Source organism: Lipophrys pholis, assembly GCF_963383615.2.
Source record: "Lipophrys pholis genome assembly, chromosome: 5".
In the NCBI taxonomy this organism is placed as follows: Eukaryota; Metazoa; Chordata; class Actinopteri; order Blenniiformes; family Blenniidae; genus Lipophrys; species Lipophrys pholis.
The window spans coordinates 22,349,744-22,368,007 of NC_137628.1; the positions used below are offsets into that span (position 1 = coordinate 22,349,744).

The 18,264-nt window shown below is 39.0% G+C and overlaps 3 protein-coding genes across 5 annotated transcripts; 1 reads left to right on the forward strand and 2 right to left on the reverse strand.

The window, feature by feature from the left end:
* Window positions 1–5: 5 nt before the first annotated feature.
* primpol (primase and polymerase (DNA-directed)) lies at window positions 6–4,790 on the reverse strand. Of its 2 annotated transcripts, XM_080464458.1 has the most exons (14): window positions 4,684–4,790; window positions 3,790–4,031; window positions 3,596–3,690; window positions 3,364–3,502; window positions 2,820–2,967; window positions 2,632–2,734; window positions 2,420–2,562; window positions 1,920–2,082; window positions 1,734–1,834; window positions 1,121–1,207; window positions 677–785; window positions 515–591; window positions 378–424; window positions 6–273 (listed from the first exon to the last, which is right to left on the reverse strand). In XM_080464458.1, exons 2-14 carry the CDS (start codon window positions 3,961–3,963, stop codon window positions 67–69), a joined length of 1,593 nt encoding a protein of 530 aa, XP_080320584.1. In that variant the 5' UTR covers window positions 3,964–4,031; window positions 4,684–4,790; the 3' UTR covers window positions 6–66. The 2 variants fall into 2 exon arrangements, with proteins under 2 accessions (XP_080320584.1, XP_080320583.1); XM_080464457.1 differs by having other exon boundaries at window positions 2,420–2,734.
* An 869-nt stretch (window positions 4,791–5,659) lies between these two features.
* On the forward strand, window positions 5,660–9,602 carry LOC308109637 (ecto-ADP-ribosyltransferase 5). 2 transcript variants are annotated; one of them, XM_080463337.1, is made up of 5 exons: window positions 5,660–5,806; window positions 6,384–6,519; window positions 6,791–6,885; window positions 6,961–7,670; window positions 8,501–9,602. In XM_080463337.1, exons 3-5 carry the CDS (start codon window positions 6,826–6,828, stop codon window positions 8,574–8,576), a joined length of 846 nt encoding a protein of 281 aa, XP_080319463.1. In that variant the 5' UTR covers window positions 5,660–5,806; window positions 6,384–6,519; window positions 6,791–6,825; the 3' UTR covers window positions 8,577–9,602. The 2 variants fall into 2 exon arrangements, with proteins under 2 accessions (XP_080319463.1, XP_080319464.1); XM_080463338.1 differs by lacking the exons at window positions 5,660–5,806; window positions 6,384–6,519 and having other exon boundaries at window positions 6,758–6,885.
* Window positions 9,535–17,604, reverse strand: LOC308109636 (neuromedin-K receptor-like). The gene is made up of 5 exons (XM_080463336.1): window positions 16,762–17,604; window positions 15,534–15,722; window positions 15,215–15,365; window positions 11,576–11,772; window positions 9,535–11,473 (listed from the first exon to the last, which is right to left on the reverse strand). Exons 1-5 carry the CDS (start codon window positions 17,127–17,129, stop codon window positions 11,254–11,256), a joined length of 1,125 nt encoding a protein of 374 aa, XP_080319462.1. The 5' UTR covers window positions 17,130–17,604; the 3' UTR covers window positions 9,535–11,253.
* Window positions 17,605–18,264: the final 660 nt, after the last annotated feature.

Here is an 18,264-nt window from a genome sequence, read left to right on the forward strand (position 1 = left end):
TGTACATTTTTTTTTTTTTTTTTTTTTTTATTCTGCTTAAATGTTTGCTTCAGTCTGGACGTCTCCCTAGGAATCAAAGTCTGCCACACATGAGAGCAAAAGCTGATCCGAGATGTCTCCACCGCTTTTTTCAAAGTCGTTCAGACCATCTAAATACTCCCGATCGTCCAGCTCGTTGTCCCACGTGTCAGCAGTTTTCTCTGAATCCGTCGTTGTCTGACTGGGTTCAATGTTGCCAGCGTCGTCCATTACGAACACCTGGTCCTCTTCATCCTGTATGAAGACGTCGGACATCGTCACTCTGTTCATGCAGGTGTTTGATCAGAAAACGAGGTCAGTTCATTTGAGCCCAGAATGTTGGTTAAATAAAAACCTACCAGTGACAAGACGTAGCTGACGCAGATCTCCTGTGGCAGCGGGTAACCTGTGATCATCAGGTGCAAATTATAACTTTGAAAAGACAGTGTGACCTTAAATTCAAGTCCATACGGTGGCTCTGGGGGTTATAACCTACTGGAGGACCTGAAGTTCCTGCATTCAGGATCGTGACACTTCTGGTACCAAAGTTCCTCTCTCAAATCCACAACAATCCTGCAAAGGAACGTGAGAGCAGTTCAGATAGAGAAACAATGCCCAGAGACGTCCTGCAGATTGTCCTGCGTGGGACTGTACATACATGACGTTGTTGCTTTTATGAAACCTGCCCACATTCTCGCACCAGCGGTATTTGGCGATGTCGTAGACGAGAAGTTGTTCTGCAGGAAAGTAGTTCCATCGTCTGATGCCTGTTTGAGTGAGACGAGATCATTAAAGTCAGACGGATCAGCCTGAACTCTGTGGCGTAACTTTTCCTGATATAACAATAAAAGGTGGTGGATTGAATCCAACAATCCACTGGAACCAAACTAATTCACAATCACCAAATCTAGTGGAGATCATGTCACTCGCACACAATCAATGGCTGAGCTCTTCTATTTCAATTCTCCACACTTGAGGCTGAGAAACATTATAGCCATATTAGGGAAATTTAAAAAACTTTGTTTACAAGCTTGTTTGATCAGAGTTGTATAACAGGAATGTGTTTTGCCTACGCAAATCATATATAGACATTGATACTCACTTCCTTGTATGTTGTCCTTTCTAACTACGGTCAATACAAAATCGTCCACTTCCTGGTGGGGTGACGACATCCACCCAGAGAACGTGGCTGCCAAGAATGTGTGGAAGGAAAAGTTACAGTGAATTAATGTACTGTCGTGGATATTTTGTTGTTGTCGGTGCTGTTTGGAATAATGTGTTAAAACAAGGTTTTTCTGTCAGGAGAAGTTTATTGGGGTCCCAAGGCACAGGATCATGCAGCGTGCATTCAGCTGTCTGCAGGATCGAGTGTGCGTCGCACAAGTTGCGCCTGTGAGTCTTAACCGGTGGGTAGGAAGAGGAGGGGTTTGAAGCAGAACAATTGAACTGGTGAGTTTTAGCAATAGCAGAGCGTTGACCTTGGTTCCCAGGCAGATAATGCCTTGCTGGAGAAGGGAGTGAGGGAATCTTTGCTAGTTGAAAGCCAGCTGGAAAAGGGAGTGAACCAAGAGTCGCTAGTTTAAAGCCAGGAAGGTAGGAAGCCTATGATGATCAAATATAATGAGTATAAGGCCAAGATATGATTTTACCACGACAGTATACATATCAATGACGACCAAAGAAAACCGTGATGGTGCATCTGGGCTGAAAATTACCTGAATCGGAAGCTGATCCTTGCTGCTGATGAGGAGTCGTCTTGATTTTGGGTTGATTTGCGTCTGGGTCGTCCCAAGTAAGAATTCTCTGACCAGTGAAACTGATGGCATGAAGGATAAACACTTGATCTGACAGTCTAAGACACGTTCGGGTCATAACACATATTAAACCGGTGCTCACTTTACCTCACGTTACACACCAAAGATGCCAGGAATATGCTCTCCTCTGGGGAAATTCCTTTCTCCGCTTTGCCAATAAACTGGTTGTCTTCTGCAACCGTGAAAGCAGCGGACTTCCCAACCTTTGATGACTTGTAAAGACGGAAGTTTCTGTTCCTGGTGTACACACCTGTTGTGGCAAAAACAAAAAGGTGCAAGTAAGTTGTGGTGAATAAAGGCTGAATCTAGCACAGTAAGGAATTGAAGGACGGGATAGAAACAACTTGCTATAATCATTAAATTTTTGTTTTTATACTGCATGGAGACTGGCATAGTTTCACAGTAATATTTTATTTGTATGAACTTTCAGGTAACAAAACAAGCTACATTTGATTCATTCTTCATATGGACACTTGAAATTAAATGTATGTGCCCTGTGCAACGGTTGTATTTGATAAGCCTCTGTATGAGACTAAATGTTGGGAGAAAAAAAAAAAAAAGGTGAAATAAAATGTAATCCTTCATACCGAGATCAACAAATAGACCCTCTTCGCCGTCCTTGTTTTTCACCTGCAGGAAGCTGAGGTCTTCCTGCTTACTTCTCTTCATCGGGGGACTCTCAGTCATTCCGCCTGCCTGTGCTGGCTTCCTCTCAGGAACAGCATGTCTTCTGTCAGCACAACAAAAAAAAATGTGAAAAGTGGTAATAGGAAAATAAATATTTGTGTTTTGAACTAACCCTTCTGCCGTGTTTTCTGCTTCTGCATTCATCCCGTCGTCCAGGTTACTTCCACTTTTCTCTTTGTTTAGGACGGGCTTCAGGATTGCAAGGATGAACCTTCCTGCCCAGGAGAGAAAGAAAAACCTCGAATGGCTTTGTGAATTAGGAAACACAACATGCTGCGTTCCATGTAAGCTCAAACTCACCCACATGGATGTTGTCTTTAAAAGCTGCATTCTGGAGACTAAAAATGAGATGTCGACTGTACTTCTCCTCTGTGCTGGAGTCCAGGCTGAGGACATTCTTCACAGAGCATTCAACTCCATAAACCTCCAGTAACTTATCACAGACATACTGTCAACACATAAAACACAAACAAGTAAATACAGAGCATTATCTTCATTTTTAGAAAGTATTTAAGTGAAATATTATCCAGTAAATAGTAATACAACATAAGCGCATTGATACCAAGTTTATGTATGTGCAATTTATGCAAGCAAGTCAGAATAGGACCAAATTAAATTTTCATGGTTGAAGAAAACAACTATATTGATGATATTAAATTAAGTTTGTACAAAAAGCTAAATTACATATGAACGTTTCATTCTTTTTATGTGAAATAGTTTTGTCTGACTGTTTCCAATCTGGTGTTGCAGATGTCCTATTTAGAGAAACCTGACCTGAAAATGAACTGCTTGTATTTATTTTTCAAATTAAATAGTGAATGACGACACAAAACATGAGCTGTACCTGGATGAGCATAGACACCATGGCTCTACCATCGGACCCTTTGTTTGAAGGCTTGTGGAACTCCAAGTCAAAGTAAAGCTTACAGACCGCTCCCTCTGGTATCACCTCATAGCAGTGCATCAAGGACTGAGAGAAGGTCCTTCAAACAGTAGGAGAATGGTCTTAATCATGTAGATCAGCATCACAGAAGAACCTACCTTTAAAAATGTTTTAATAAAATGCTCATATTTACCTGTAGTAGTGCCACAGCTCACTGTAACTGGTCACCAGGAAGATCCTCTGTCCCTGGGATGCATTTTCCTTTTCGAGCGCAAACACATGTACAACCTAGGAAATTCCCACAACAACTGTGGGTGAGTTTTGCATTCACTTTATAAATGTGAGAGGTACCGTCTTGGTGATAAGGCAATGTCGTGTCTCGTTTACTTCTTTGCAGCTCTGAGCGAAGCTGATCGCAGAGCTTTGACGAGGGAAGAGTTTCCAGACAGAGGAAGGCTGGCAGGGCCACAGTCGAGGTTTGTAGCGTGTCGTCAGAGGATTCTGATGGAACGACTGAGCAAGCTGCTCCACTTTCTTCAGCCGGTCTCCCCACTTACTCATCCTCAGGCGATTATTGATCACCGATACTAATTATTATCGACAGTGATCTTTTCCCACCTAAAAATAAACTGGAAATATGTTTGGAAACAATTAAGATAATAGAATCTTCATCATACACAAAAACTGCAACCTGAGAGTTTATAATAACTCTCAAGAACCACAATATAAAGTTTGTAACCTCAATTACTGAATATCTCCTCACTGATAGGATGACCCACAGTGACAACACATTATCAACCACATTTAAATCATTTGTAATGCAGATTCCTCATAAAGATACAAGCTGCTTCACAGCTGTGAGGTTCATTTACCAGTGAAGTCGAGTCAAGTCACTTTCAAAAAATATTTATAGTTCTCATCAAAGATCAGATTTTTTTTTGAGATAATAATAAATATCATTATATAAATAATTTGGGAAGAAAAAGTGAGAGATGCCCCTCCTGCAGTACTTCAGAGAACCTCAGGGGGGCAGTAGAGCCACCTCAACTCACGTCAACCCTTCTTACAAAACAATGACACAGGCTGTCTTTTACTTATAAATAAGTATTTTAACACTTTGACCATCAAACTGCATATTTATCATGAATGAGTGCCTCATTCTGGACTTTTCATTCACAGATTCTAACATTTTGCTAACGCGGTGTGGCGAACATCGTGGCTAACGACGAGGCTAAGACTCGCCCGGGTTTAACACTAACACATCATAAAAGTGTACAATACCGTTTCATAAAGTAGATTAAAGTCCAATTGGTTTCCTTTGTCCTCGGTGTAACTAGAGAAAAAGACACCGCTGGAGGTTGTTTTCTATTTGGCGCCTCCGGAAACGGAACCAACGCCATTTCCGGTCACGAGAAGCTTAATGCTAATGCTAATTGTTATAGAACATATAGTAATTAATACTAATATGATAGTATTATTATATAGTATATACTATATAGTAATACTAATTACTATATACTAGAATTATTATATTTATTCTCAACATTGTATTTTGACTTATTTATTTTGTTCATGGTGAAAAAAAACTTTTGTTATTATGAATAAATAAAAAACAAACTTATTCTATATTTAGTTTATATATTCAGAAAACTGCAATGAGATTAAATAGTCCAAAGAGTCAGGAGTCTTTTTTATAATACATGTTTTCTACTGTGTTAGTAATAATATAAAGACACAGGATAACACAAGTAAGACACAACAAACACAGCAGCAGCAATTTTAAGTATGAAATATACTGTCATATTTAATCAATATTGTTTTCATAATTGTGTTTTTTTTCTCTCTCTCAAAAAGTAGCTCTATATTGGCCCATGTCATGTGTTTTGCAAATATTGTTGACAAACAAATAAATAATAATCAAATAAAACAAAGTTGACATTATACAAAGTCATAACATTGACTCAGCTCAAAGACTTGAAATATTCAAATTACATTTAGGATTAACCAATTTTTTTGTCATTATGATATTTTAATGTATTGATTTTTATGACACATTTTAATTTTGTTTTGTTTTGTTTTTCTATTTATGTTTGTGGCAATTGCAATAGAAATATATATACATAATGACCACAAAATATTAATGAAGTTCCTTTAGTAACTTCTGAATGTAGTTATCAAAAATTTGGACAAAAGGTTTTCTCATCATGAACTGGCCATCCACAACCCTGAACTCCTGTTAACTTTTCCACGATCCAGCAGTCAAGGAAGGAAGTGAAGTGGGATGAAGGTGGGAAGTGGAACATGTCTCTTTAGAAAAGGAATTAGCTGTTCCCCTGCCCAAACTCTGGATAACTCCAAAGAAAACAATGCAGCGCACTAGCTATATTCATCAACCGTTAGTGTGGTAAGATATCTTTTGTTTACTTTATGAGTAGTGGCGTATGATATGGACATCATTTTCAATAATTTATGAAGTTTCTGTACTACTATAAAACCCTCTGTAGTACTTCCACGGAATGCATTTGTTGTGTAGTTCCTGATGTAAACAAGATCAAGAGTTAAAAAAAGATGAGATTTCATGTGGTGAGATTATATTTCCTCACAATCAAAACTAAATATCTGCCTCACAGTTGCTGGCATAACAATTTATATGGTGTATACTGCAGCAGCCTCATAATATCCTTAAACTTTGCATGCAACAACGAATAATGTACACAAATGCATGTTTGAAGGGAACATTTTTAATGTTAATGGAATAATTTGAAGGAAAACAAAGGCATTAAGATTAAAAGAATGATGATCATGGGCTAAACAGGATTGGAGAGACAATTTAATGCTGATGAGACGTACATTTGAATTAAAAACTTGTAGGTTTATAACAGGAGCAACAAATCTGCAGGAACATGCAGCCACACGGTAGCTCAAGCAGAACAAATAAGTGGACAGTGGGTCTCCCAATGGCATGTTATTTCCTTCCACAGGAAAGGAAAAAGGAGTTGTTCAGCAAGATAAATGGCTCCATTTCTTCGGACACTGTTGTGCAGAGAATCACTCTCCTGCAGTTTGATGGACCTGATTTTCTGATTCTTTCACACACGTTAATTTGCCTCGCTTAAGGTATGTGTCGCTTTGATTTTTCCACATTTGCTTGTCTTTTTAATTTTTCTCTACATTTATTTTTAACCTGGGCTGGATGGGTGTGCCCCTTCCTAGGGAAGGAGGAAACATTGTAGACAAATTAGGGCTTGTCTGAAGCCAAATTAGGGTTTGCCAGAGCCGAGATCATCTCCTCATGTGTCACACAACTTTTCGTTCAAGTTTTATCTTGCAGTGTTTTTGCGATCTGTATGTTTGTGTGTGTGTGTGTGTGTGTGTGTGTGTGTTACAGAAGTGTGTAGAAGGAGAGGAAGAGGATCGTTCAAAATGTGGGCCAGGAATAAAATGCTTCTTGCTGCAATCTGCTTCACAGTTCTCTTCTATAAAGTAAGTATTATTCCTGGCACTGATGGCCTTGCGACTAATGAACTGCGTTGACTTCAATGTAAATTCCCCTTTAAGGTCGCTGCAGGGAATGAAAAACTCCTGGACTCGGCCTCCGATGTGGTGGATGACCTGTACAGTGGATGCCGTCAGCAGGCCATGGAGAGGTTCATCCTTTCAGGCCTGCTGAAACAGGAGCTAAACCACAGTGTGGAATTCCACGGCGCGTGGACCGCGAACAGCAAGTGTTCGGCTTTGATCCCTGGAGGAACACAAGCTCACACAACTGCCCTTTCTACTTTTGTGCTCGGGGATGAAGACTTTGTGAAGGTCTTCAACAACGCAGTGGAGACAATGGGTGTAAATGTCAGCACCTACGAGAACCACTTCCACTTTAAGTCTCTTCATTTTCTGCTCATGGATGCCATGACACTGCTGAAGCCCAAGAAGTGCCAGACTGTGTTTGTTCTCCGGGAGGATCCTGGCATTCCAAAGAAAGGCTCGATCGTGAGATTTGGGAGTTTCACTGCCGTTACTTCAAACTTTCAGGCACTAAAGAAGCTTGAGGACTTTGAGGGTCAAGTCATTTTAAACGTCACTTCTTGCTTCTTCGTCAAATTGGGGGAAAACATCTGCATCAAAGAGAATGACAAGGTTCTCTTATCTCCAGCCGAAGAGTTCATAGTTGAAGAAGTCAAACAAATAGATGATGATGATACTCAATACACAGGGATTGTTTTGAAGTCTTCACAACTGAACAGCACACACAACTGTTATGTGTTTTCAAGGTAAGACCCACATTTTGTACGTCTTCATGCTTATGAGATGCAGATTGTTAGAGAGTGTGTCACTCACGAAATCATTAACATAATTCAGTTATAACAACACACACGGTATCTTTCTGTGCATATATTTAATTTTTCCCAAATAGTTACACAATGTGACAGGTTCAAATACTGAAATACTTCATCCTAATACTTAAGACTGTGAAAATCTGACCATTAATCATTGGCATTTTTTTCAAAAGATATTAATGAATAAACAAGCAAAAAACTATTGTTTGCTATCAAAGATTATTTCAAATTTTTAAATTGAGTTTGTCTTTACTGCAGATAGATCTGTGTTTAAGCATAGCCTCATCGTTATTTTTAAATAGTGGTGCACTTTCAATCGACAACATTTTCAAAGTATAAACATGAAACATTGGGTTGGGTTTTTTTTACAATCTGAAAATCTTCCTAAGATAAATAAGGCAGCTTATACTCTTAAACTGTCACTGGAAAAATGTTGTTTTCTTACCATTTGCTGTAACACAGAAGCTGAAACACTGTCAAACCTGGATGTGACTGTCAGTTTGAACACAGTGCATCACTCTTACCTTCACATCTAGACTTTAGCAAATGGATGAGAACCTACACATTTTATTTATCTAATGAATAATTTAAAAACTGAAATCAAATGTTGCACGACTTCCATAAAATCTGGTTTCGGTGTGAAGTTTGAAAGTGAAAAGAAAGGATATAGAAATGTTCCCTGTGAAATGCAAAAAAAATGGCTATAACTAAAGTGATTGAGAAAGATTTTAATGTAAGTGTGTCCCTTCTCTCCGTCTCTGCAGGTCTCCAGCTGCCGTCTCCACCCTCTGGCTTGCGTCTGTGCTCGTCACCTTATCTTTTCTTTATTCGCCTGTTTAGTGTTTTAGTTTTGTCTGGGAGTAGTAATATTACAGAAAACTGCAGCCTGTTCCTTTTACTGCTGCCAACTAATGTGCTACAATCAGCAGCCAAAATGTACTCATGTGGCAGTATTTTTCCTTTTGCAACACATTTTGAAAACTAGGTTAGATTACATTTGTTTTCTTGAACAAGAAAAACTAACTCTGATGTTTACAGTTTATCTTTGACACCTTGTAGACTTCAATATGGGTATGAGAGATATGGAACAAAGACCCCTGTATATGCTAAATATGTTGCAGTATATGTTCAGCATTGTCTTCAATTAGATTTTGTATTAACAACCCACCGCTGAATTCTATCAGAGCTGTACACAAAACCAATAACAATGATGAAGACAATTTATTAGACAGCATATTCACGTGTTTTTATTTAAAAAAAATTTAATCTGTATACTTCTTACCTTTCTATTATCAGCATCACAACTTGGGTAAAAGACATTTTCAAGCCAGCCTATTTACTTTGTTTTAACTGAAGCAGCTCATAGAGGTTTACAGCCTTATTGTCAGGGGTTTCTTTTGTATTTTCAACATCATGTGAACCTGGCGAATTTACTACTTACATCATCAGATCCAACATGTAAATGTCTCTGAACTGAGATTTTTTTTTGTTTTATCTTTCTGTGTTTAGTCCATGCTTAATAAACAGCCTGATAAGTTTTTTGAAAAAAAAAAAAAAAATGCAGATGTGGGCTTATTTATGGGCTCATTAAAATGAAGCTGATGCAATCTGATCAAGATTCAGTTCGTTGTTGTTTCATTCATGTTACATTTGGGAGCTCCAAGTCCTTAAAAAAACGAAGCAATACAGTCACATGTCCACTGTTTTAGAGTAATAGATTCCAAATTTACATCATTATACACGAATACAAAGAAAACATACATGTGTTTCGTTAAAAAAAGAACTTCCACTCATGAACACAAATTCCCTATGAAGAATGGTATTGTTTATTTGTTTTTATTTCTTTGTTATCGGCACCAAATCATCAAAATGTAAAAAAAAACAAAAAAAAACCCACAGTGTTAATATAGTCATATGATGAAAGAAATACTCACAATAGATGATGACCCCCACAACAATCCACACAAAGTACATTTTCAAATGGAACAAGCTTCCTCCAGCTAACAGAAGTCCAACCAGCAAGCACTTTGGAATTTATCTTCTGTCATAAAATGCAGAAAATATGTAACAACCTGTGAAGTCGGAGTCATAATATTATACTATAGGGCATTAACGTGTCTTGAGCAACAGTAATGTGGGAGTTATAATCAGATGGGCTGAGCGACTGTCTGACTGTCGTGACAACAGCATTTGAAAAACCATCTATACATCAGCACTTCACTTAATAGCATGCCAACCACAGAGTAAAAAAAAAAAAAAATCCCATCACAAAACATCAAAAGCAGCTTAAATTATGTTTGGTTTGAAGCACTGATGAAGGACTTTCATTCCTGCAGCAGCTAGGAACAAAATATCTCATTAAAGAAACATATGACAGCCGAGTGCTTCTGACCTTCCAAATATGGAAATAAGAATAACCTATACAATTCCTTATAAATCAGGTCAAATTAATCGAAGACAAAGAACTTCAGAAACGTATAAAAGCTCATTTTTTGCAAAGGTGAGACTGTGTGTGTGTGTGTGTGTGTGAGCAATTTGCTTAAATAGGTCAAAAAACAAACAAAAAAGAAAAAACCATTGGCCAGTTCCCTTACTGATCTATTAATAATAACAAGCCCATTCAATACACAACAAAAAGGTATTTCAGCTTTGTTGAAAATGTATTCAACCTAGTAAACAGCAGCAGCTTATAATAAAACAAGTGAATTCAACTCTGAAATAAATACAATAACATTTTCATGAGATATCTTCAAAAAGCATTCACAATACTGTTGTCAGGTTCTGTGCACTACATTGTACTAGTGTCCTTTTAAATTTCAGGATTAAAGAAACAAGAAAACTACAGAAGTATTGTCACTTGAGTTTAACAGTTGAATTTAAACCTATGAAGTTTGTCAAAAGGAGCCATTGTGGCTGATTAAGATGAATTATTATCAACTATTACGAGATTATCTCCAGATTAAGCAAAAAAAAAAAAGAAAAAAGTTGTGAATATCCTAAAGCAGGTTAGGATCTTATATTAAGACATATATGGATGATTTCTGCATTTGGCATTAATATGAAATCGATATCTGAGACAATAATGTCTCCAAAAAGACTTTAAAGACACAGATCTGTGACTGGACATCAGTCCCACTCGACTGCATCAAAAGATCTTGGCTCCTTGAGGTGGATTCCTCACATTCTGCTGAATCTGTTGGAAAATTGACCAAATCTGCAGTCGCATCATGATAAATACCTTCCAGTTGTTTTTCAACAAGAGCAAAGAGGTTTCTTGAGCTCTATGTTTCTTTCTCTGCATCTTCCCTTTTAACTTCTGGGTTCTAAGGGAAGTTCTGAAAACACTCCCATAGTGTGAAGATCAACACTATGATCCCATCCATGTAAACATCTGTCAAAGTGCTTTTATATTCAACAGGTCATCAAAAGGGGAAGAAGAAAAAAAAGCCTCTTTGCCACATTCCAGCTCAAAATAAAAAAAACATACAAGACGGCTTCCAGATGGAGTAAATTACATCTAGTCAGCATCTTTATTCCCCTGCTCTGAGTTGAGCTTTGCTCTGTTTCCTCGAACACTCTTGTCTTTGCTCAGGATGCTGGTGTCGACTCGAGAGAGGGTGCACATGCTGCTCTGGTGACCGGGTCTCAGTCTGGTGTTCTGGAGCTCCAGCTCGTCGTAGGTGGACACTCGGACAAACGGACACCAGCGGAAAGCCATTTTGAATCCTGCCCGAAACCTGCGGCCAAAACATCCCCCCTCGTGAGTCAATACTCGGCCGCAGCGTGCAGTACTGAGACGCACGATCACGAGAGGATGGTGTCGACTGGTTTGCACTCACCTGCTGTTGAGGCAGCAGTAGATGATGGGGTTGTACATGGTGGAGCTCATCGCCAGCCAGAGCACTGACAGGTAGACCTGCTGGATGTACTTCCACTTGCTCAGACGCTTGTTAAGGCCCGTCACGATGAAGTAGATGTGGTAAGGCAGCCAGCAGAGGGCAAAGGTCACCACCACAATGATCATCATCTTCACCACCTGTCGGACAAACGGGTGATGTGGCAAAGTAATCAGCAGGAGAGTCTCAAGATTTACAAAAAAATGATGATGGTCAAATCCTTTGTGGGACTATTTTATTGTAGGGGAGTGAGTAGCTTTATTCACAGTGATTATTTCCCCAGCAAATCAGACCAAACACATCAAATAAATGTGTTTTAAAGTAAAGCTACCATTCACACTACTCATATACAGCACACACACTGTCTCACGATAAGCTGCAAAGTTAGTGGTGCCAGTCTTTCTAATGACTTTCACATTTAAATTGACCGTATTACATAAGGTACACTTCTCAATTATCTGTTTTAATATAGCAACTATTAGTTTTCAACTCCACATATTCCTTTTCATATTTTTTAATCAAAAACCTGTCGCCTTTTAGGTTTTTCACACAGGTTATGAGCCTCTGGCGTCTTTACTGAAGAATAGTCCATGTTACCAAATTATCATTTCTTCCCAGAATATCATCTGCGTAGTGCTCAAAAATGCAAATATATTGCACACTTCAGATGTGGCATGAAAGTGTGTGAAAGTGTAGCAGTGTTTCATGATATAAACAACGAAAGTCAAACAGTAATAAAAGAAAATGTGGTCGACATTCATTACGACCTAACACCAAAGAAAAAAAAGTAGAAAGTGAGTGAGTCAAACAATTACTCTGTTGTATTGCTCCGCATCAATCTTCGAGCTCATTTGCAGTCAGTGTGAAACTTTAAATGGGAGGAAATCCTGCCAGTTTTATTAGATACCGTAACCCCCCCCCCCCCCCCACACACACACACACACCCCCCACACCCTTGAAGATTTCACAAGTAATGTAAAGTTATGTTCCAGAAAAATGTGACAATGCGACAGTGTCTCATTACTCTATTCAAAGTGACTGCTCAATCTTATTGCTCACTCAGCTTTGGCAATTATCATCCTGATTTAGTGTGGAATAAATGTTCAAAAGTATTCTTTATCTTTTCAGTTGACAGTAAAACACTTTATACAGCTCATATAGCTCCATGTTTGGGCTTGGAAAGCCTTTTTGCAGAGTTTGCATGTTTCCATTGTACATGTACGGCTTTTTCTCTGGATGCTTATGGTGACCGTTTTTTTTTTGTTCTCCAAAAATCAAAAAATATGATTGTTGGTTCAGTGGATGACAGTAAAGTACTTGCTATAGGTGTTTGTTTGTGACTGACTGCCTTTGTTTGCCCTGTGATGAGATGTAACGTCAACTATGATGTAGGTGGGCCTGTGACCAACACTAGAAGTAACTAATCTGTCAAACTGATGGATAACCTTTTCTGTCATTCCCACCCTCCTTCCTGTTTAGGGGCTGTGGGGGCAGTGTGATGAGCAAAGAAGCCTAGAAGTCCTCGTCCCCCATAACTTCCTCCAGCTCTGCTCTGAGGACCTCCATCCCCTCCCAGACAAATAGAAAGATATACTCTCTCTCAAGCAGGACCTGAACAGGCCTTGGGGTCTTGCCCCAGCTAGAACAGGAAGTGACCAGGGAGTAATCAGATACTAGAAACACTTTAACTGACACAAAGTCATTTAAATGGTCGAGCTCCTCAATGCATAAAATGCCAGGCCTGAAACCAGGCAGAGATAAACGGTTTCATTGCCTTGTAAATAAAATGTCACTGAAGATGTGACTATAACAGATTTTTATATTTTATCTTTGTTTCACTGTCTGATCTCGGTGTTGGAAGCATTTAAAATATCCCCCCAGCATTTTCTTCCACTGATCAAACATCAAATTGCAAAATCCCACAGTGCTCTAAATCTCATTTCCCCAAGTGATGTGAGACACTACGGTACCACATGAATCACTGATGTTGTGAGCTTGTCAACCATAGAGTTTGTCATATTCAATTCAAATCATGAACTCTATTCTATGACCCCAGAGCGGCCGTCTTGTGAAGAGAGGGAAAGGTCATTGATGACGCACCGAACCCAGCAGGTTGCAGGTGAGAGAGAGTGGGTAACTCAACAAGTGTGTGGAACACGGTACAAAGACGCAGCGGCTTAAACAGAGTGAGTGACAAAACGCTCATCTACAACACAGAGATGTCAGCCTGGGGCTTTGTTATTCCACTCATTTTGTTCTCGGACCTTTAAAGACTTTTTTTTTTCAACCCTACTGATTCAACCTATAGTATATATCTGACCCTGAAGCCTCCAAAAGATTGCAAAAAACAAATCTGCAGTTTTCTCTTTTTGTTGTCTTGTGTGGTTCATTTGGCTTTGTGGCACCATATAACAATTCAAATGTTGATTTTTAAATTATGCTTTGTTTAAAAAAAAAATAAAAATAAATCAGTTGCTTACTCAACGGTCTACTGTTTCAACTTTTCACCAAAATAAAGTGGTGAGAGTAATCATGTCAAAGACAGAGGAACATGTTGATCCGCAGTTTAATAAAACATGATAATATTTTTTTTTGGGTAATTCCATTTGAAACCGCCTTTATGAATGAACACTTTCAGAGCCTAACCCCTGGGCTTGCTTTGAATAATCCGACATGTTGAACTGCTGCATTTGTGATGTTTATCAATGAATTCCATTCTCTGGCATTAATCCCAGAGCTGTCTTGATAGATGCTCGTCATGAGAGCTGTGATGACCTTAATCCCGGCTTAGCCCAACCCTTCACTGCTGTAAAGTACACCGTGCAGTATCACTGATGATGTCAGACTGCAGTAAATCAAGTGCCTTAGCATCCTTTTTCACTTAAACAAGCTGTGTTTGCATATGCATGACAAATATCCAACTGTACTTGAAATTGTATTTTTGTTCTTGGTAGGCTTTTCATTAGATTTGAATTTCCTGTACAGTTTTTGGTTTTCTTATCCAAACTGTTTTGTGACTTTAAACGACTTGTAGAATCTGCTTTAGTTCATGTGAGGTGAGTTTCTTTTTACACATATGGACTATTACAACTGCTGTTATGGGATTATTAAAGTGGGACTTTTATAGTTGTACAAGTTAAGGACCTGGTGGGAGGCCCCCCCCCCCACCGTGTCTTTTTCCCAGACTAGCTGTACCACTGTTCTGAAGCTGATTCTGTTTTTACTTGCTGATGATTTAACTTTGTGTTTATTTTTGGCTTACTGTACTTAGTATTTCCTATAAAAGTTTAATAATCTTTTTCATTTGAATAAAGGCTTCCAGTGAGCTAAAGCTTCCAAGTAAAGCAAATCCTTGATCACTCACTTCAACAATAAAACGGTCAAAAAACTCAACTGAAAACCATTTTAGTGGACTTAAAAATATGTTAATACATCCGCCAATGATTGATGAGTTAGGAAGTCTCATATCCTAAATTGTTTAAATTTCTTTTAAAATGGTTAGATATTGATAATATAATAAACAACAGCAATGCGTACAGTATATTCACGTAAACCATGTGAAAGCATAAAAATGGTGATTACCTTCCTTTTAGCCCGCAGCTGTCCGTGGTAGCTGTCAGATGAGTCTCCAGGGATCTGACCTCCCCACAGCGTCACTCCCACAATGGTGTAAGTGATACCCATGACCACCAAAGGCAACAGATACACCAGCACTGTCACTATGATATGATACCTGCATAATTAAAGAAGTCCAATCATTTGCATGTTCTAAAGAGGCATCAGCAAAGAGACAACGAGCCAGATTAAGTGATGAAGGAACAATAATAAAGAATGAATTGAATGTAGCCCTAATATACATGTTACATTAATGATGGGGAAGCTTGATTCAGTGCGGACTCACATGAAGGGGTCATCGGCCATGCGGGGCCAGGCCACGTAGCAGAGGGTTCTGCGGGGAAGAGTTCGCGTGGTGGAGAAGTAGCATAGAGGGAAGGCCAGAACCACAGCCAGACTCCAGATAAGGACGATGACTCCCAGGGTGGCTTTTGCAGACAGACGGGGATTCAGAGGATGGATGATTGCCATGTATCTACAGGGAACAGGTGAGAGCAAACACTCGTACAATGAATAGGTAAGTACGCAACAATTGCAGCTTCTGTTGGTTGTGTTGTGAAGCAATAACACACGACTTTTACAGAAAAGGTCACAATGACTCATCCTTCATACTAGTGAATCAGCATCCATCTCAACTGTTCATTAAAACGGGTTTAACAAAATGTTATATTATTATTTTTTCAAAAATCACTGCAGCCTGCTACCAAAATTAAACTAAATTAAACTCCGCTCTGGAGTGAACAGCAAATATAAATAAGACACGATGAAAATATACCATTTATAGGACTGTGCATAATCATTATTATGCTTATTATTATTTGAACGACACTGAGCTCTTCAGTACACCCAGTACTCACACACATCTTACACCAGTATTCATATTTGGTTTAATGCCAGACTCCTTAAAGTTTTTCATATTTTAAGATGTTGTGTAAACAACGTTTGTGCTCCAAATGCAGAACAAAAAAAAGCTATTTTTGTATTAGTTGCTAATTGATGCTATTCAAATGAAATATCTGGCAAGTCTTTACATATAGTTGACAACTGCCCCACCTGTTCTAATTAACTGTCCTAACTGTCCTGTTAAATTCCACTTGCAATACATTCAGCACTAAAAACGGGCTTCAATAAAACAGTTCATACTTTTAACTTCCACTTATTTATTTTCCTGATGATTTAACATGAAAGAATAAAAGTTAAAACTGCTGTGAAAAGATATCGCCTGACCTGTAGGCACTGCAATAATAATAATAATAATAATAATAATAATAATAATAATAATAATAATAATTTCCCTTAGTGCAATAGCACAAGTGTAACAGTGACAACTGTTGCAGACTATACATAAAGGCTTGTATGACAAATGACACCAAACATGCAGAGTAATAAAATAGGTAAAATAACAGATGTATTGAGCTCGTTAACCATCCAGGGGTGCAACTGCTTATGAAGGCAAGTAAGAAATTAAAAAAATATATATGTAAATGTTTTTAAGAGGACAGTCTGCCGCCCACCTGTCGAGGGCTATCGCGGTCATTGAGTAGATGCTGGCAAACACCGCGGTGACCGGGAAGAAGTTGTGAAACCTGCAGTACACTTCTCCAAAGTACCACTCTCCGTGCGCCGCGTAGATGAAGTTGATGAGTGTGTTAAACGCGGCCATGGAGACGTCAGAGAAAGCCAGGTTGAGCAGGAAATAGTTGGTGACAGTCCTCATCCGCTTGTGCGCCAGAATAATCCAAATGACGATCAAGTTGCCGAACACGGCCACCGCCAGCACCGTGCTGTACGCGCCCGACCACAGCGCGATGCGCCACGCCGGCTGCACGAACTGGTTGCTCTGGCTCCTGGTGGAGTTGGATCCGTCCCGTTCAGAGGCCATTCCTCAGGTGTTCTCAGTGGGATCTGGCTCTGTCGCTGCAGGCAGGACACATACATCGGGTCTGTGCGTCTCTCTGACGCGCAACATACAGCACAAGTGTCAACATGTGACGGCAGGGGCAGAGAGAGTGGTCCTGATGCAGCCAGCCACTCCCCGCCGGCAGGCAGGGAGGATGACACAAAGTCACTTTAACAGGATTCACATTTCTCTAGATTAATCTGGTACACTCAGGGTACGTGCAGATTTCGCTCACTAACTTGAAATCACATGACATGAGCTCCATATGGCAGAATTGTTAAGAGATTTCTGCGATAAACTCCTCAACTAAGTCAAATTTAATGAGCCGTGTTAAGCAGGCATTCTAATACATGAAGCTAAACTCCAAAAGTGTACAAAGTCCAAACCCCGTATTTAGGGGATAGAACTGTTGTTTCCTGTGTTGGCGCTGTCAGAGGCTTTAGATCACTCTGAGTGTGATACTGTTAATCCTAATAGCCGCTCCGTCAAAGCCAGAGCTCACAGTTTTAGGATTTCATGCAGGGTTTTTTTTTATGAATTATGTAAGCGCAAGGGCAGAGCAAACACAACTGTAAACAACCGGGAAGTTTTAGACGATCAAACAAACTTGCTTTTCCGTTCTTAAAAAGTCTGAAGGAAACAGTTCAACTCCTTCACACATCACATTTAAACAAACAGAGAAAGAAAGAAAGAAAGAAAGAAAGAAAGAAAGAAAGAAAGAAAGAAAGAAAGAAAGAAAGAAAGAAAGAAAGACACATACATACATAGATTGATTGATTGAGTCAAGTTTTACACAATATATGTAGCAACACATATACACACAGACAGGGATAGCTATCGCGCATGCATAGAAATGCGCGCGCGCGCGCACGCACACACGCACACACATAAAAGGTAATACTCTATTGAACAACATGAATTTGTTTAGTGTTTAATAGAATGATAATAAAATAATAACAAAAGTCTAGAGTTTATCCTCTTTACACAAACTGTATTATCTATCCTTTGAGTTGTACGACCATTCTTCTTCTTCTTCTTCTTCTTCTTATTATTATTATTATTATTAACAACTTTATTTTGTTTGCCTAAACACAGATGCACTGTGGACAAAGCAAAA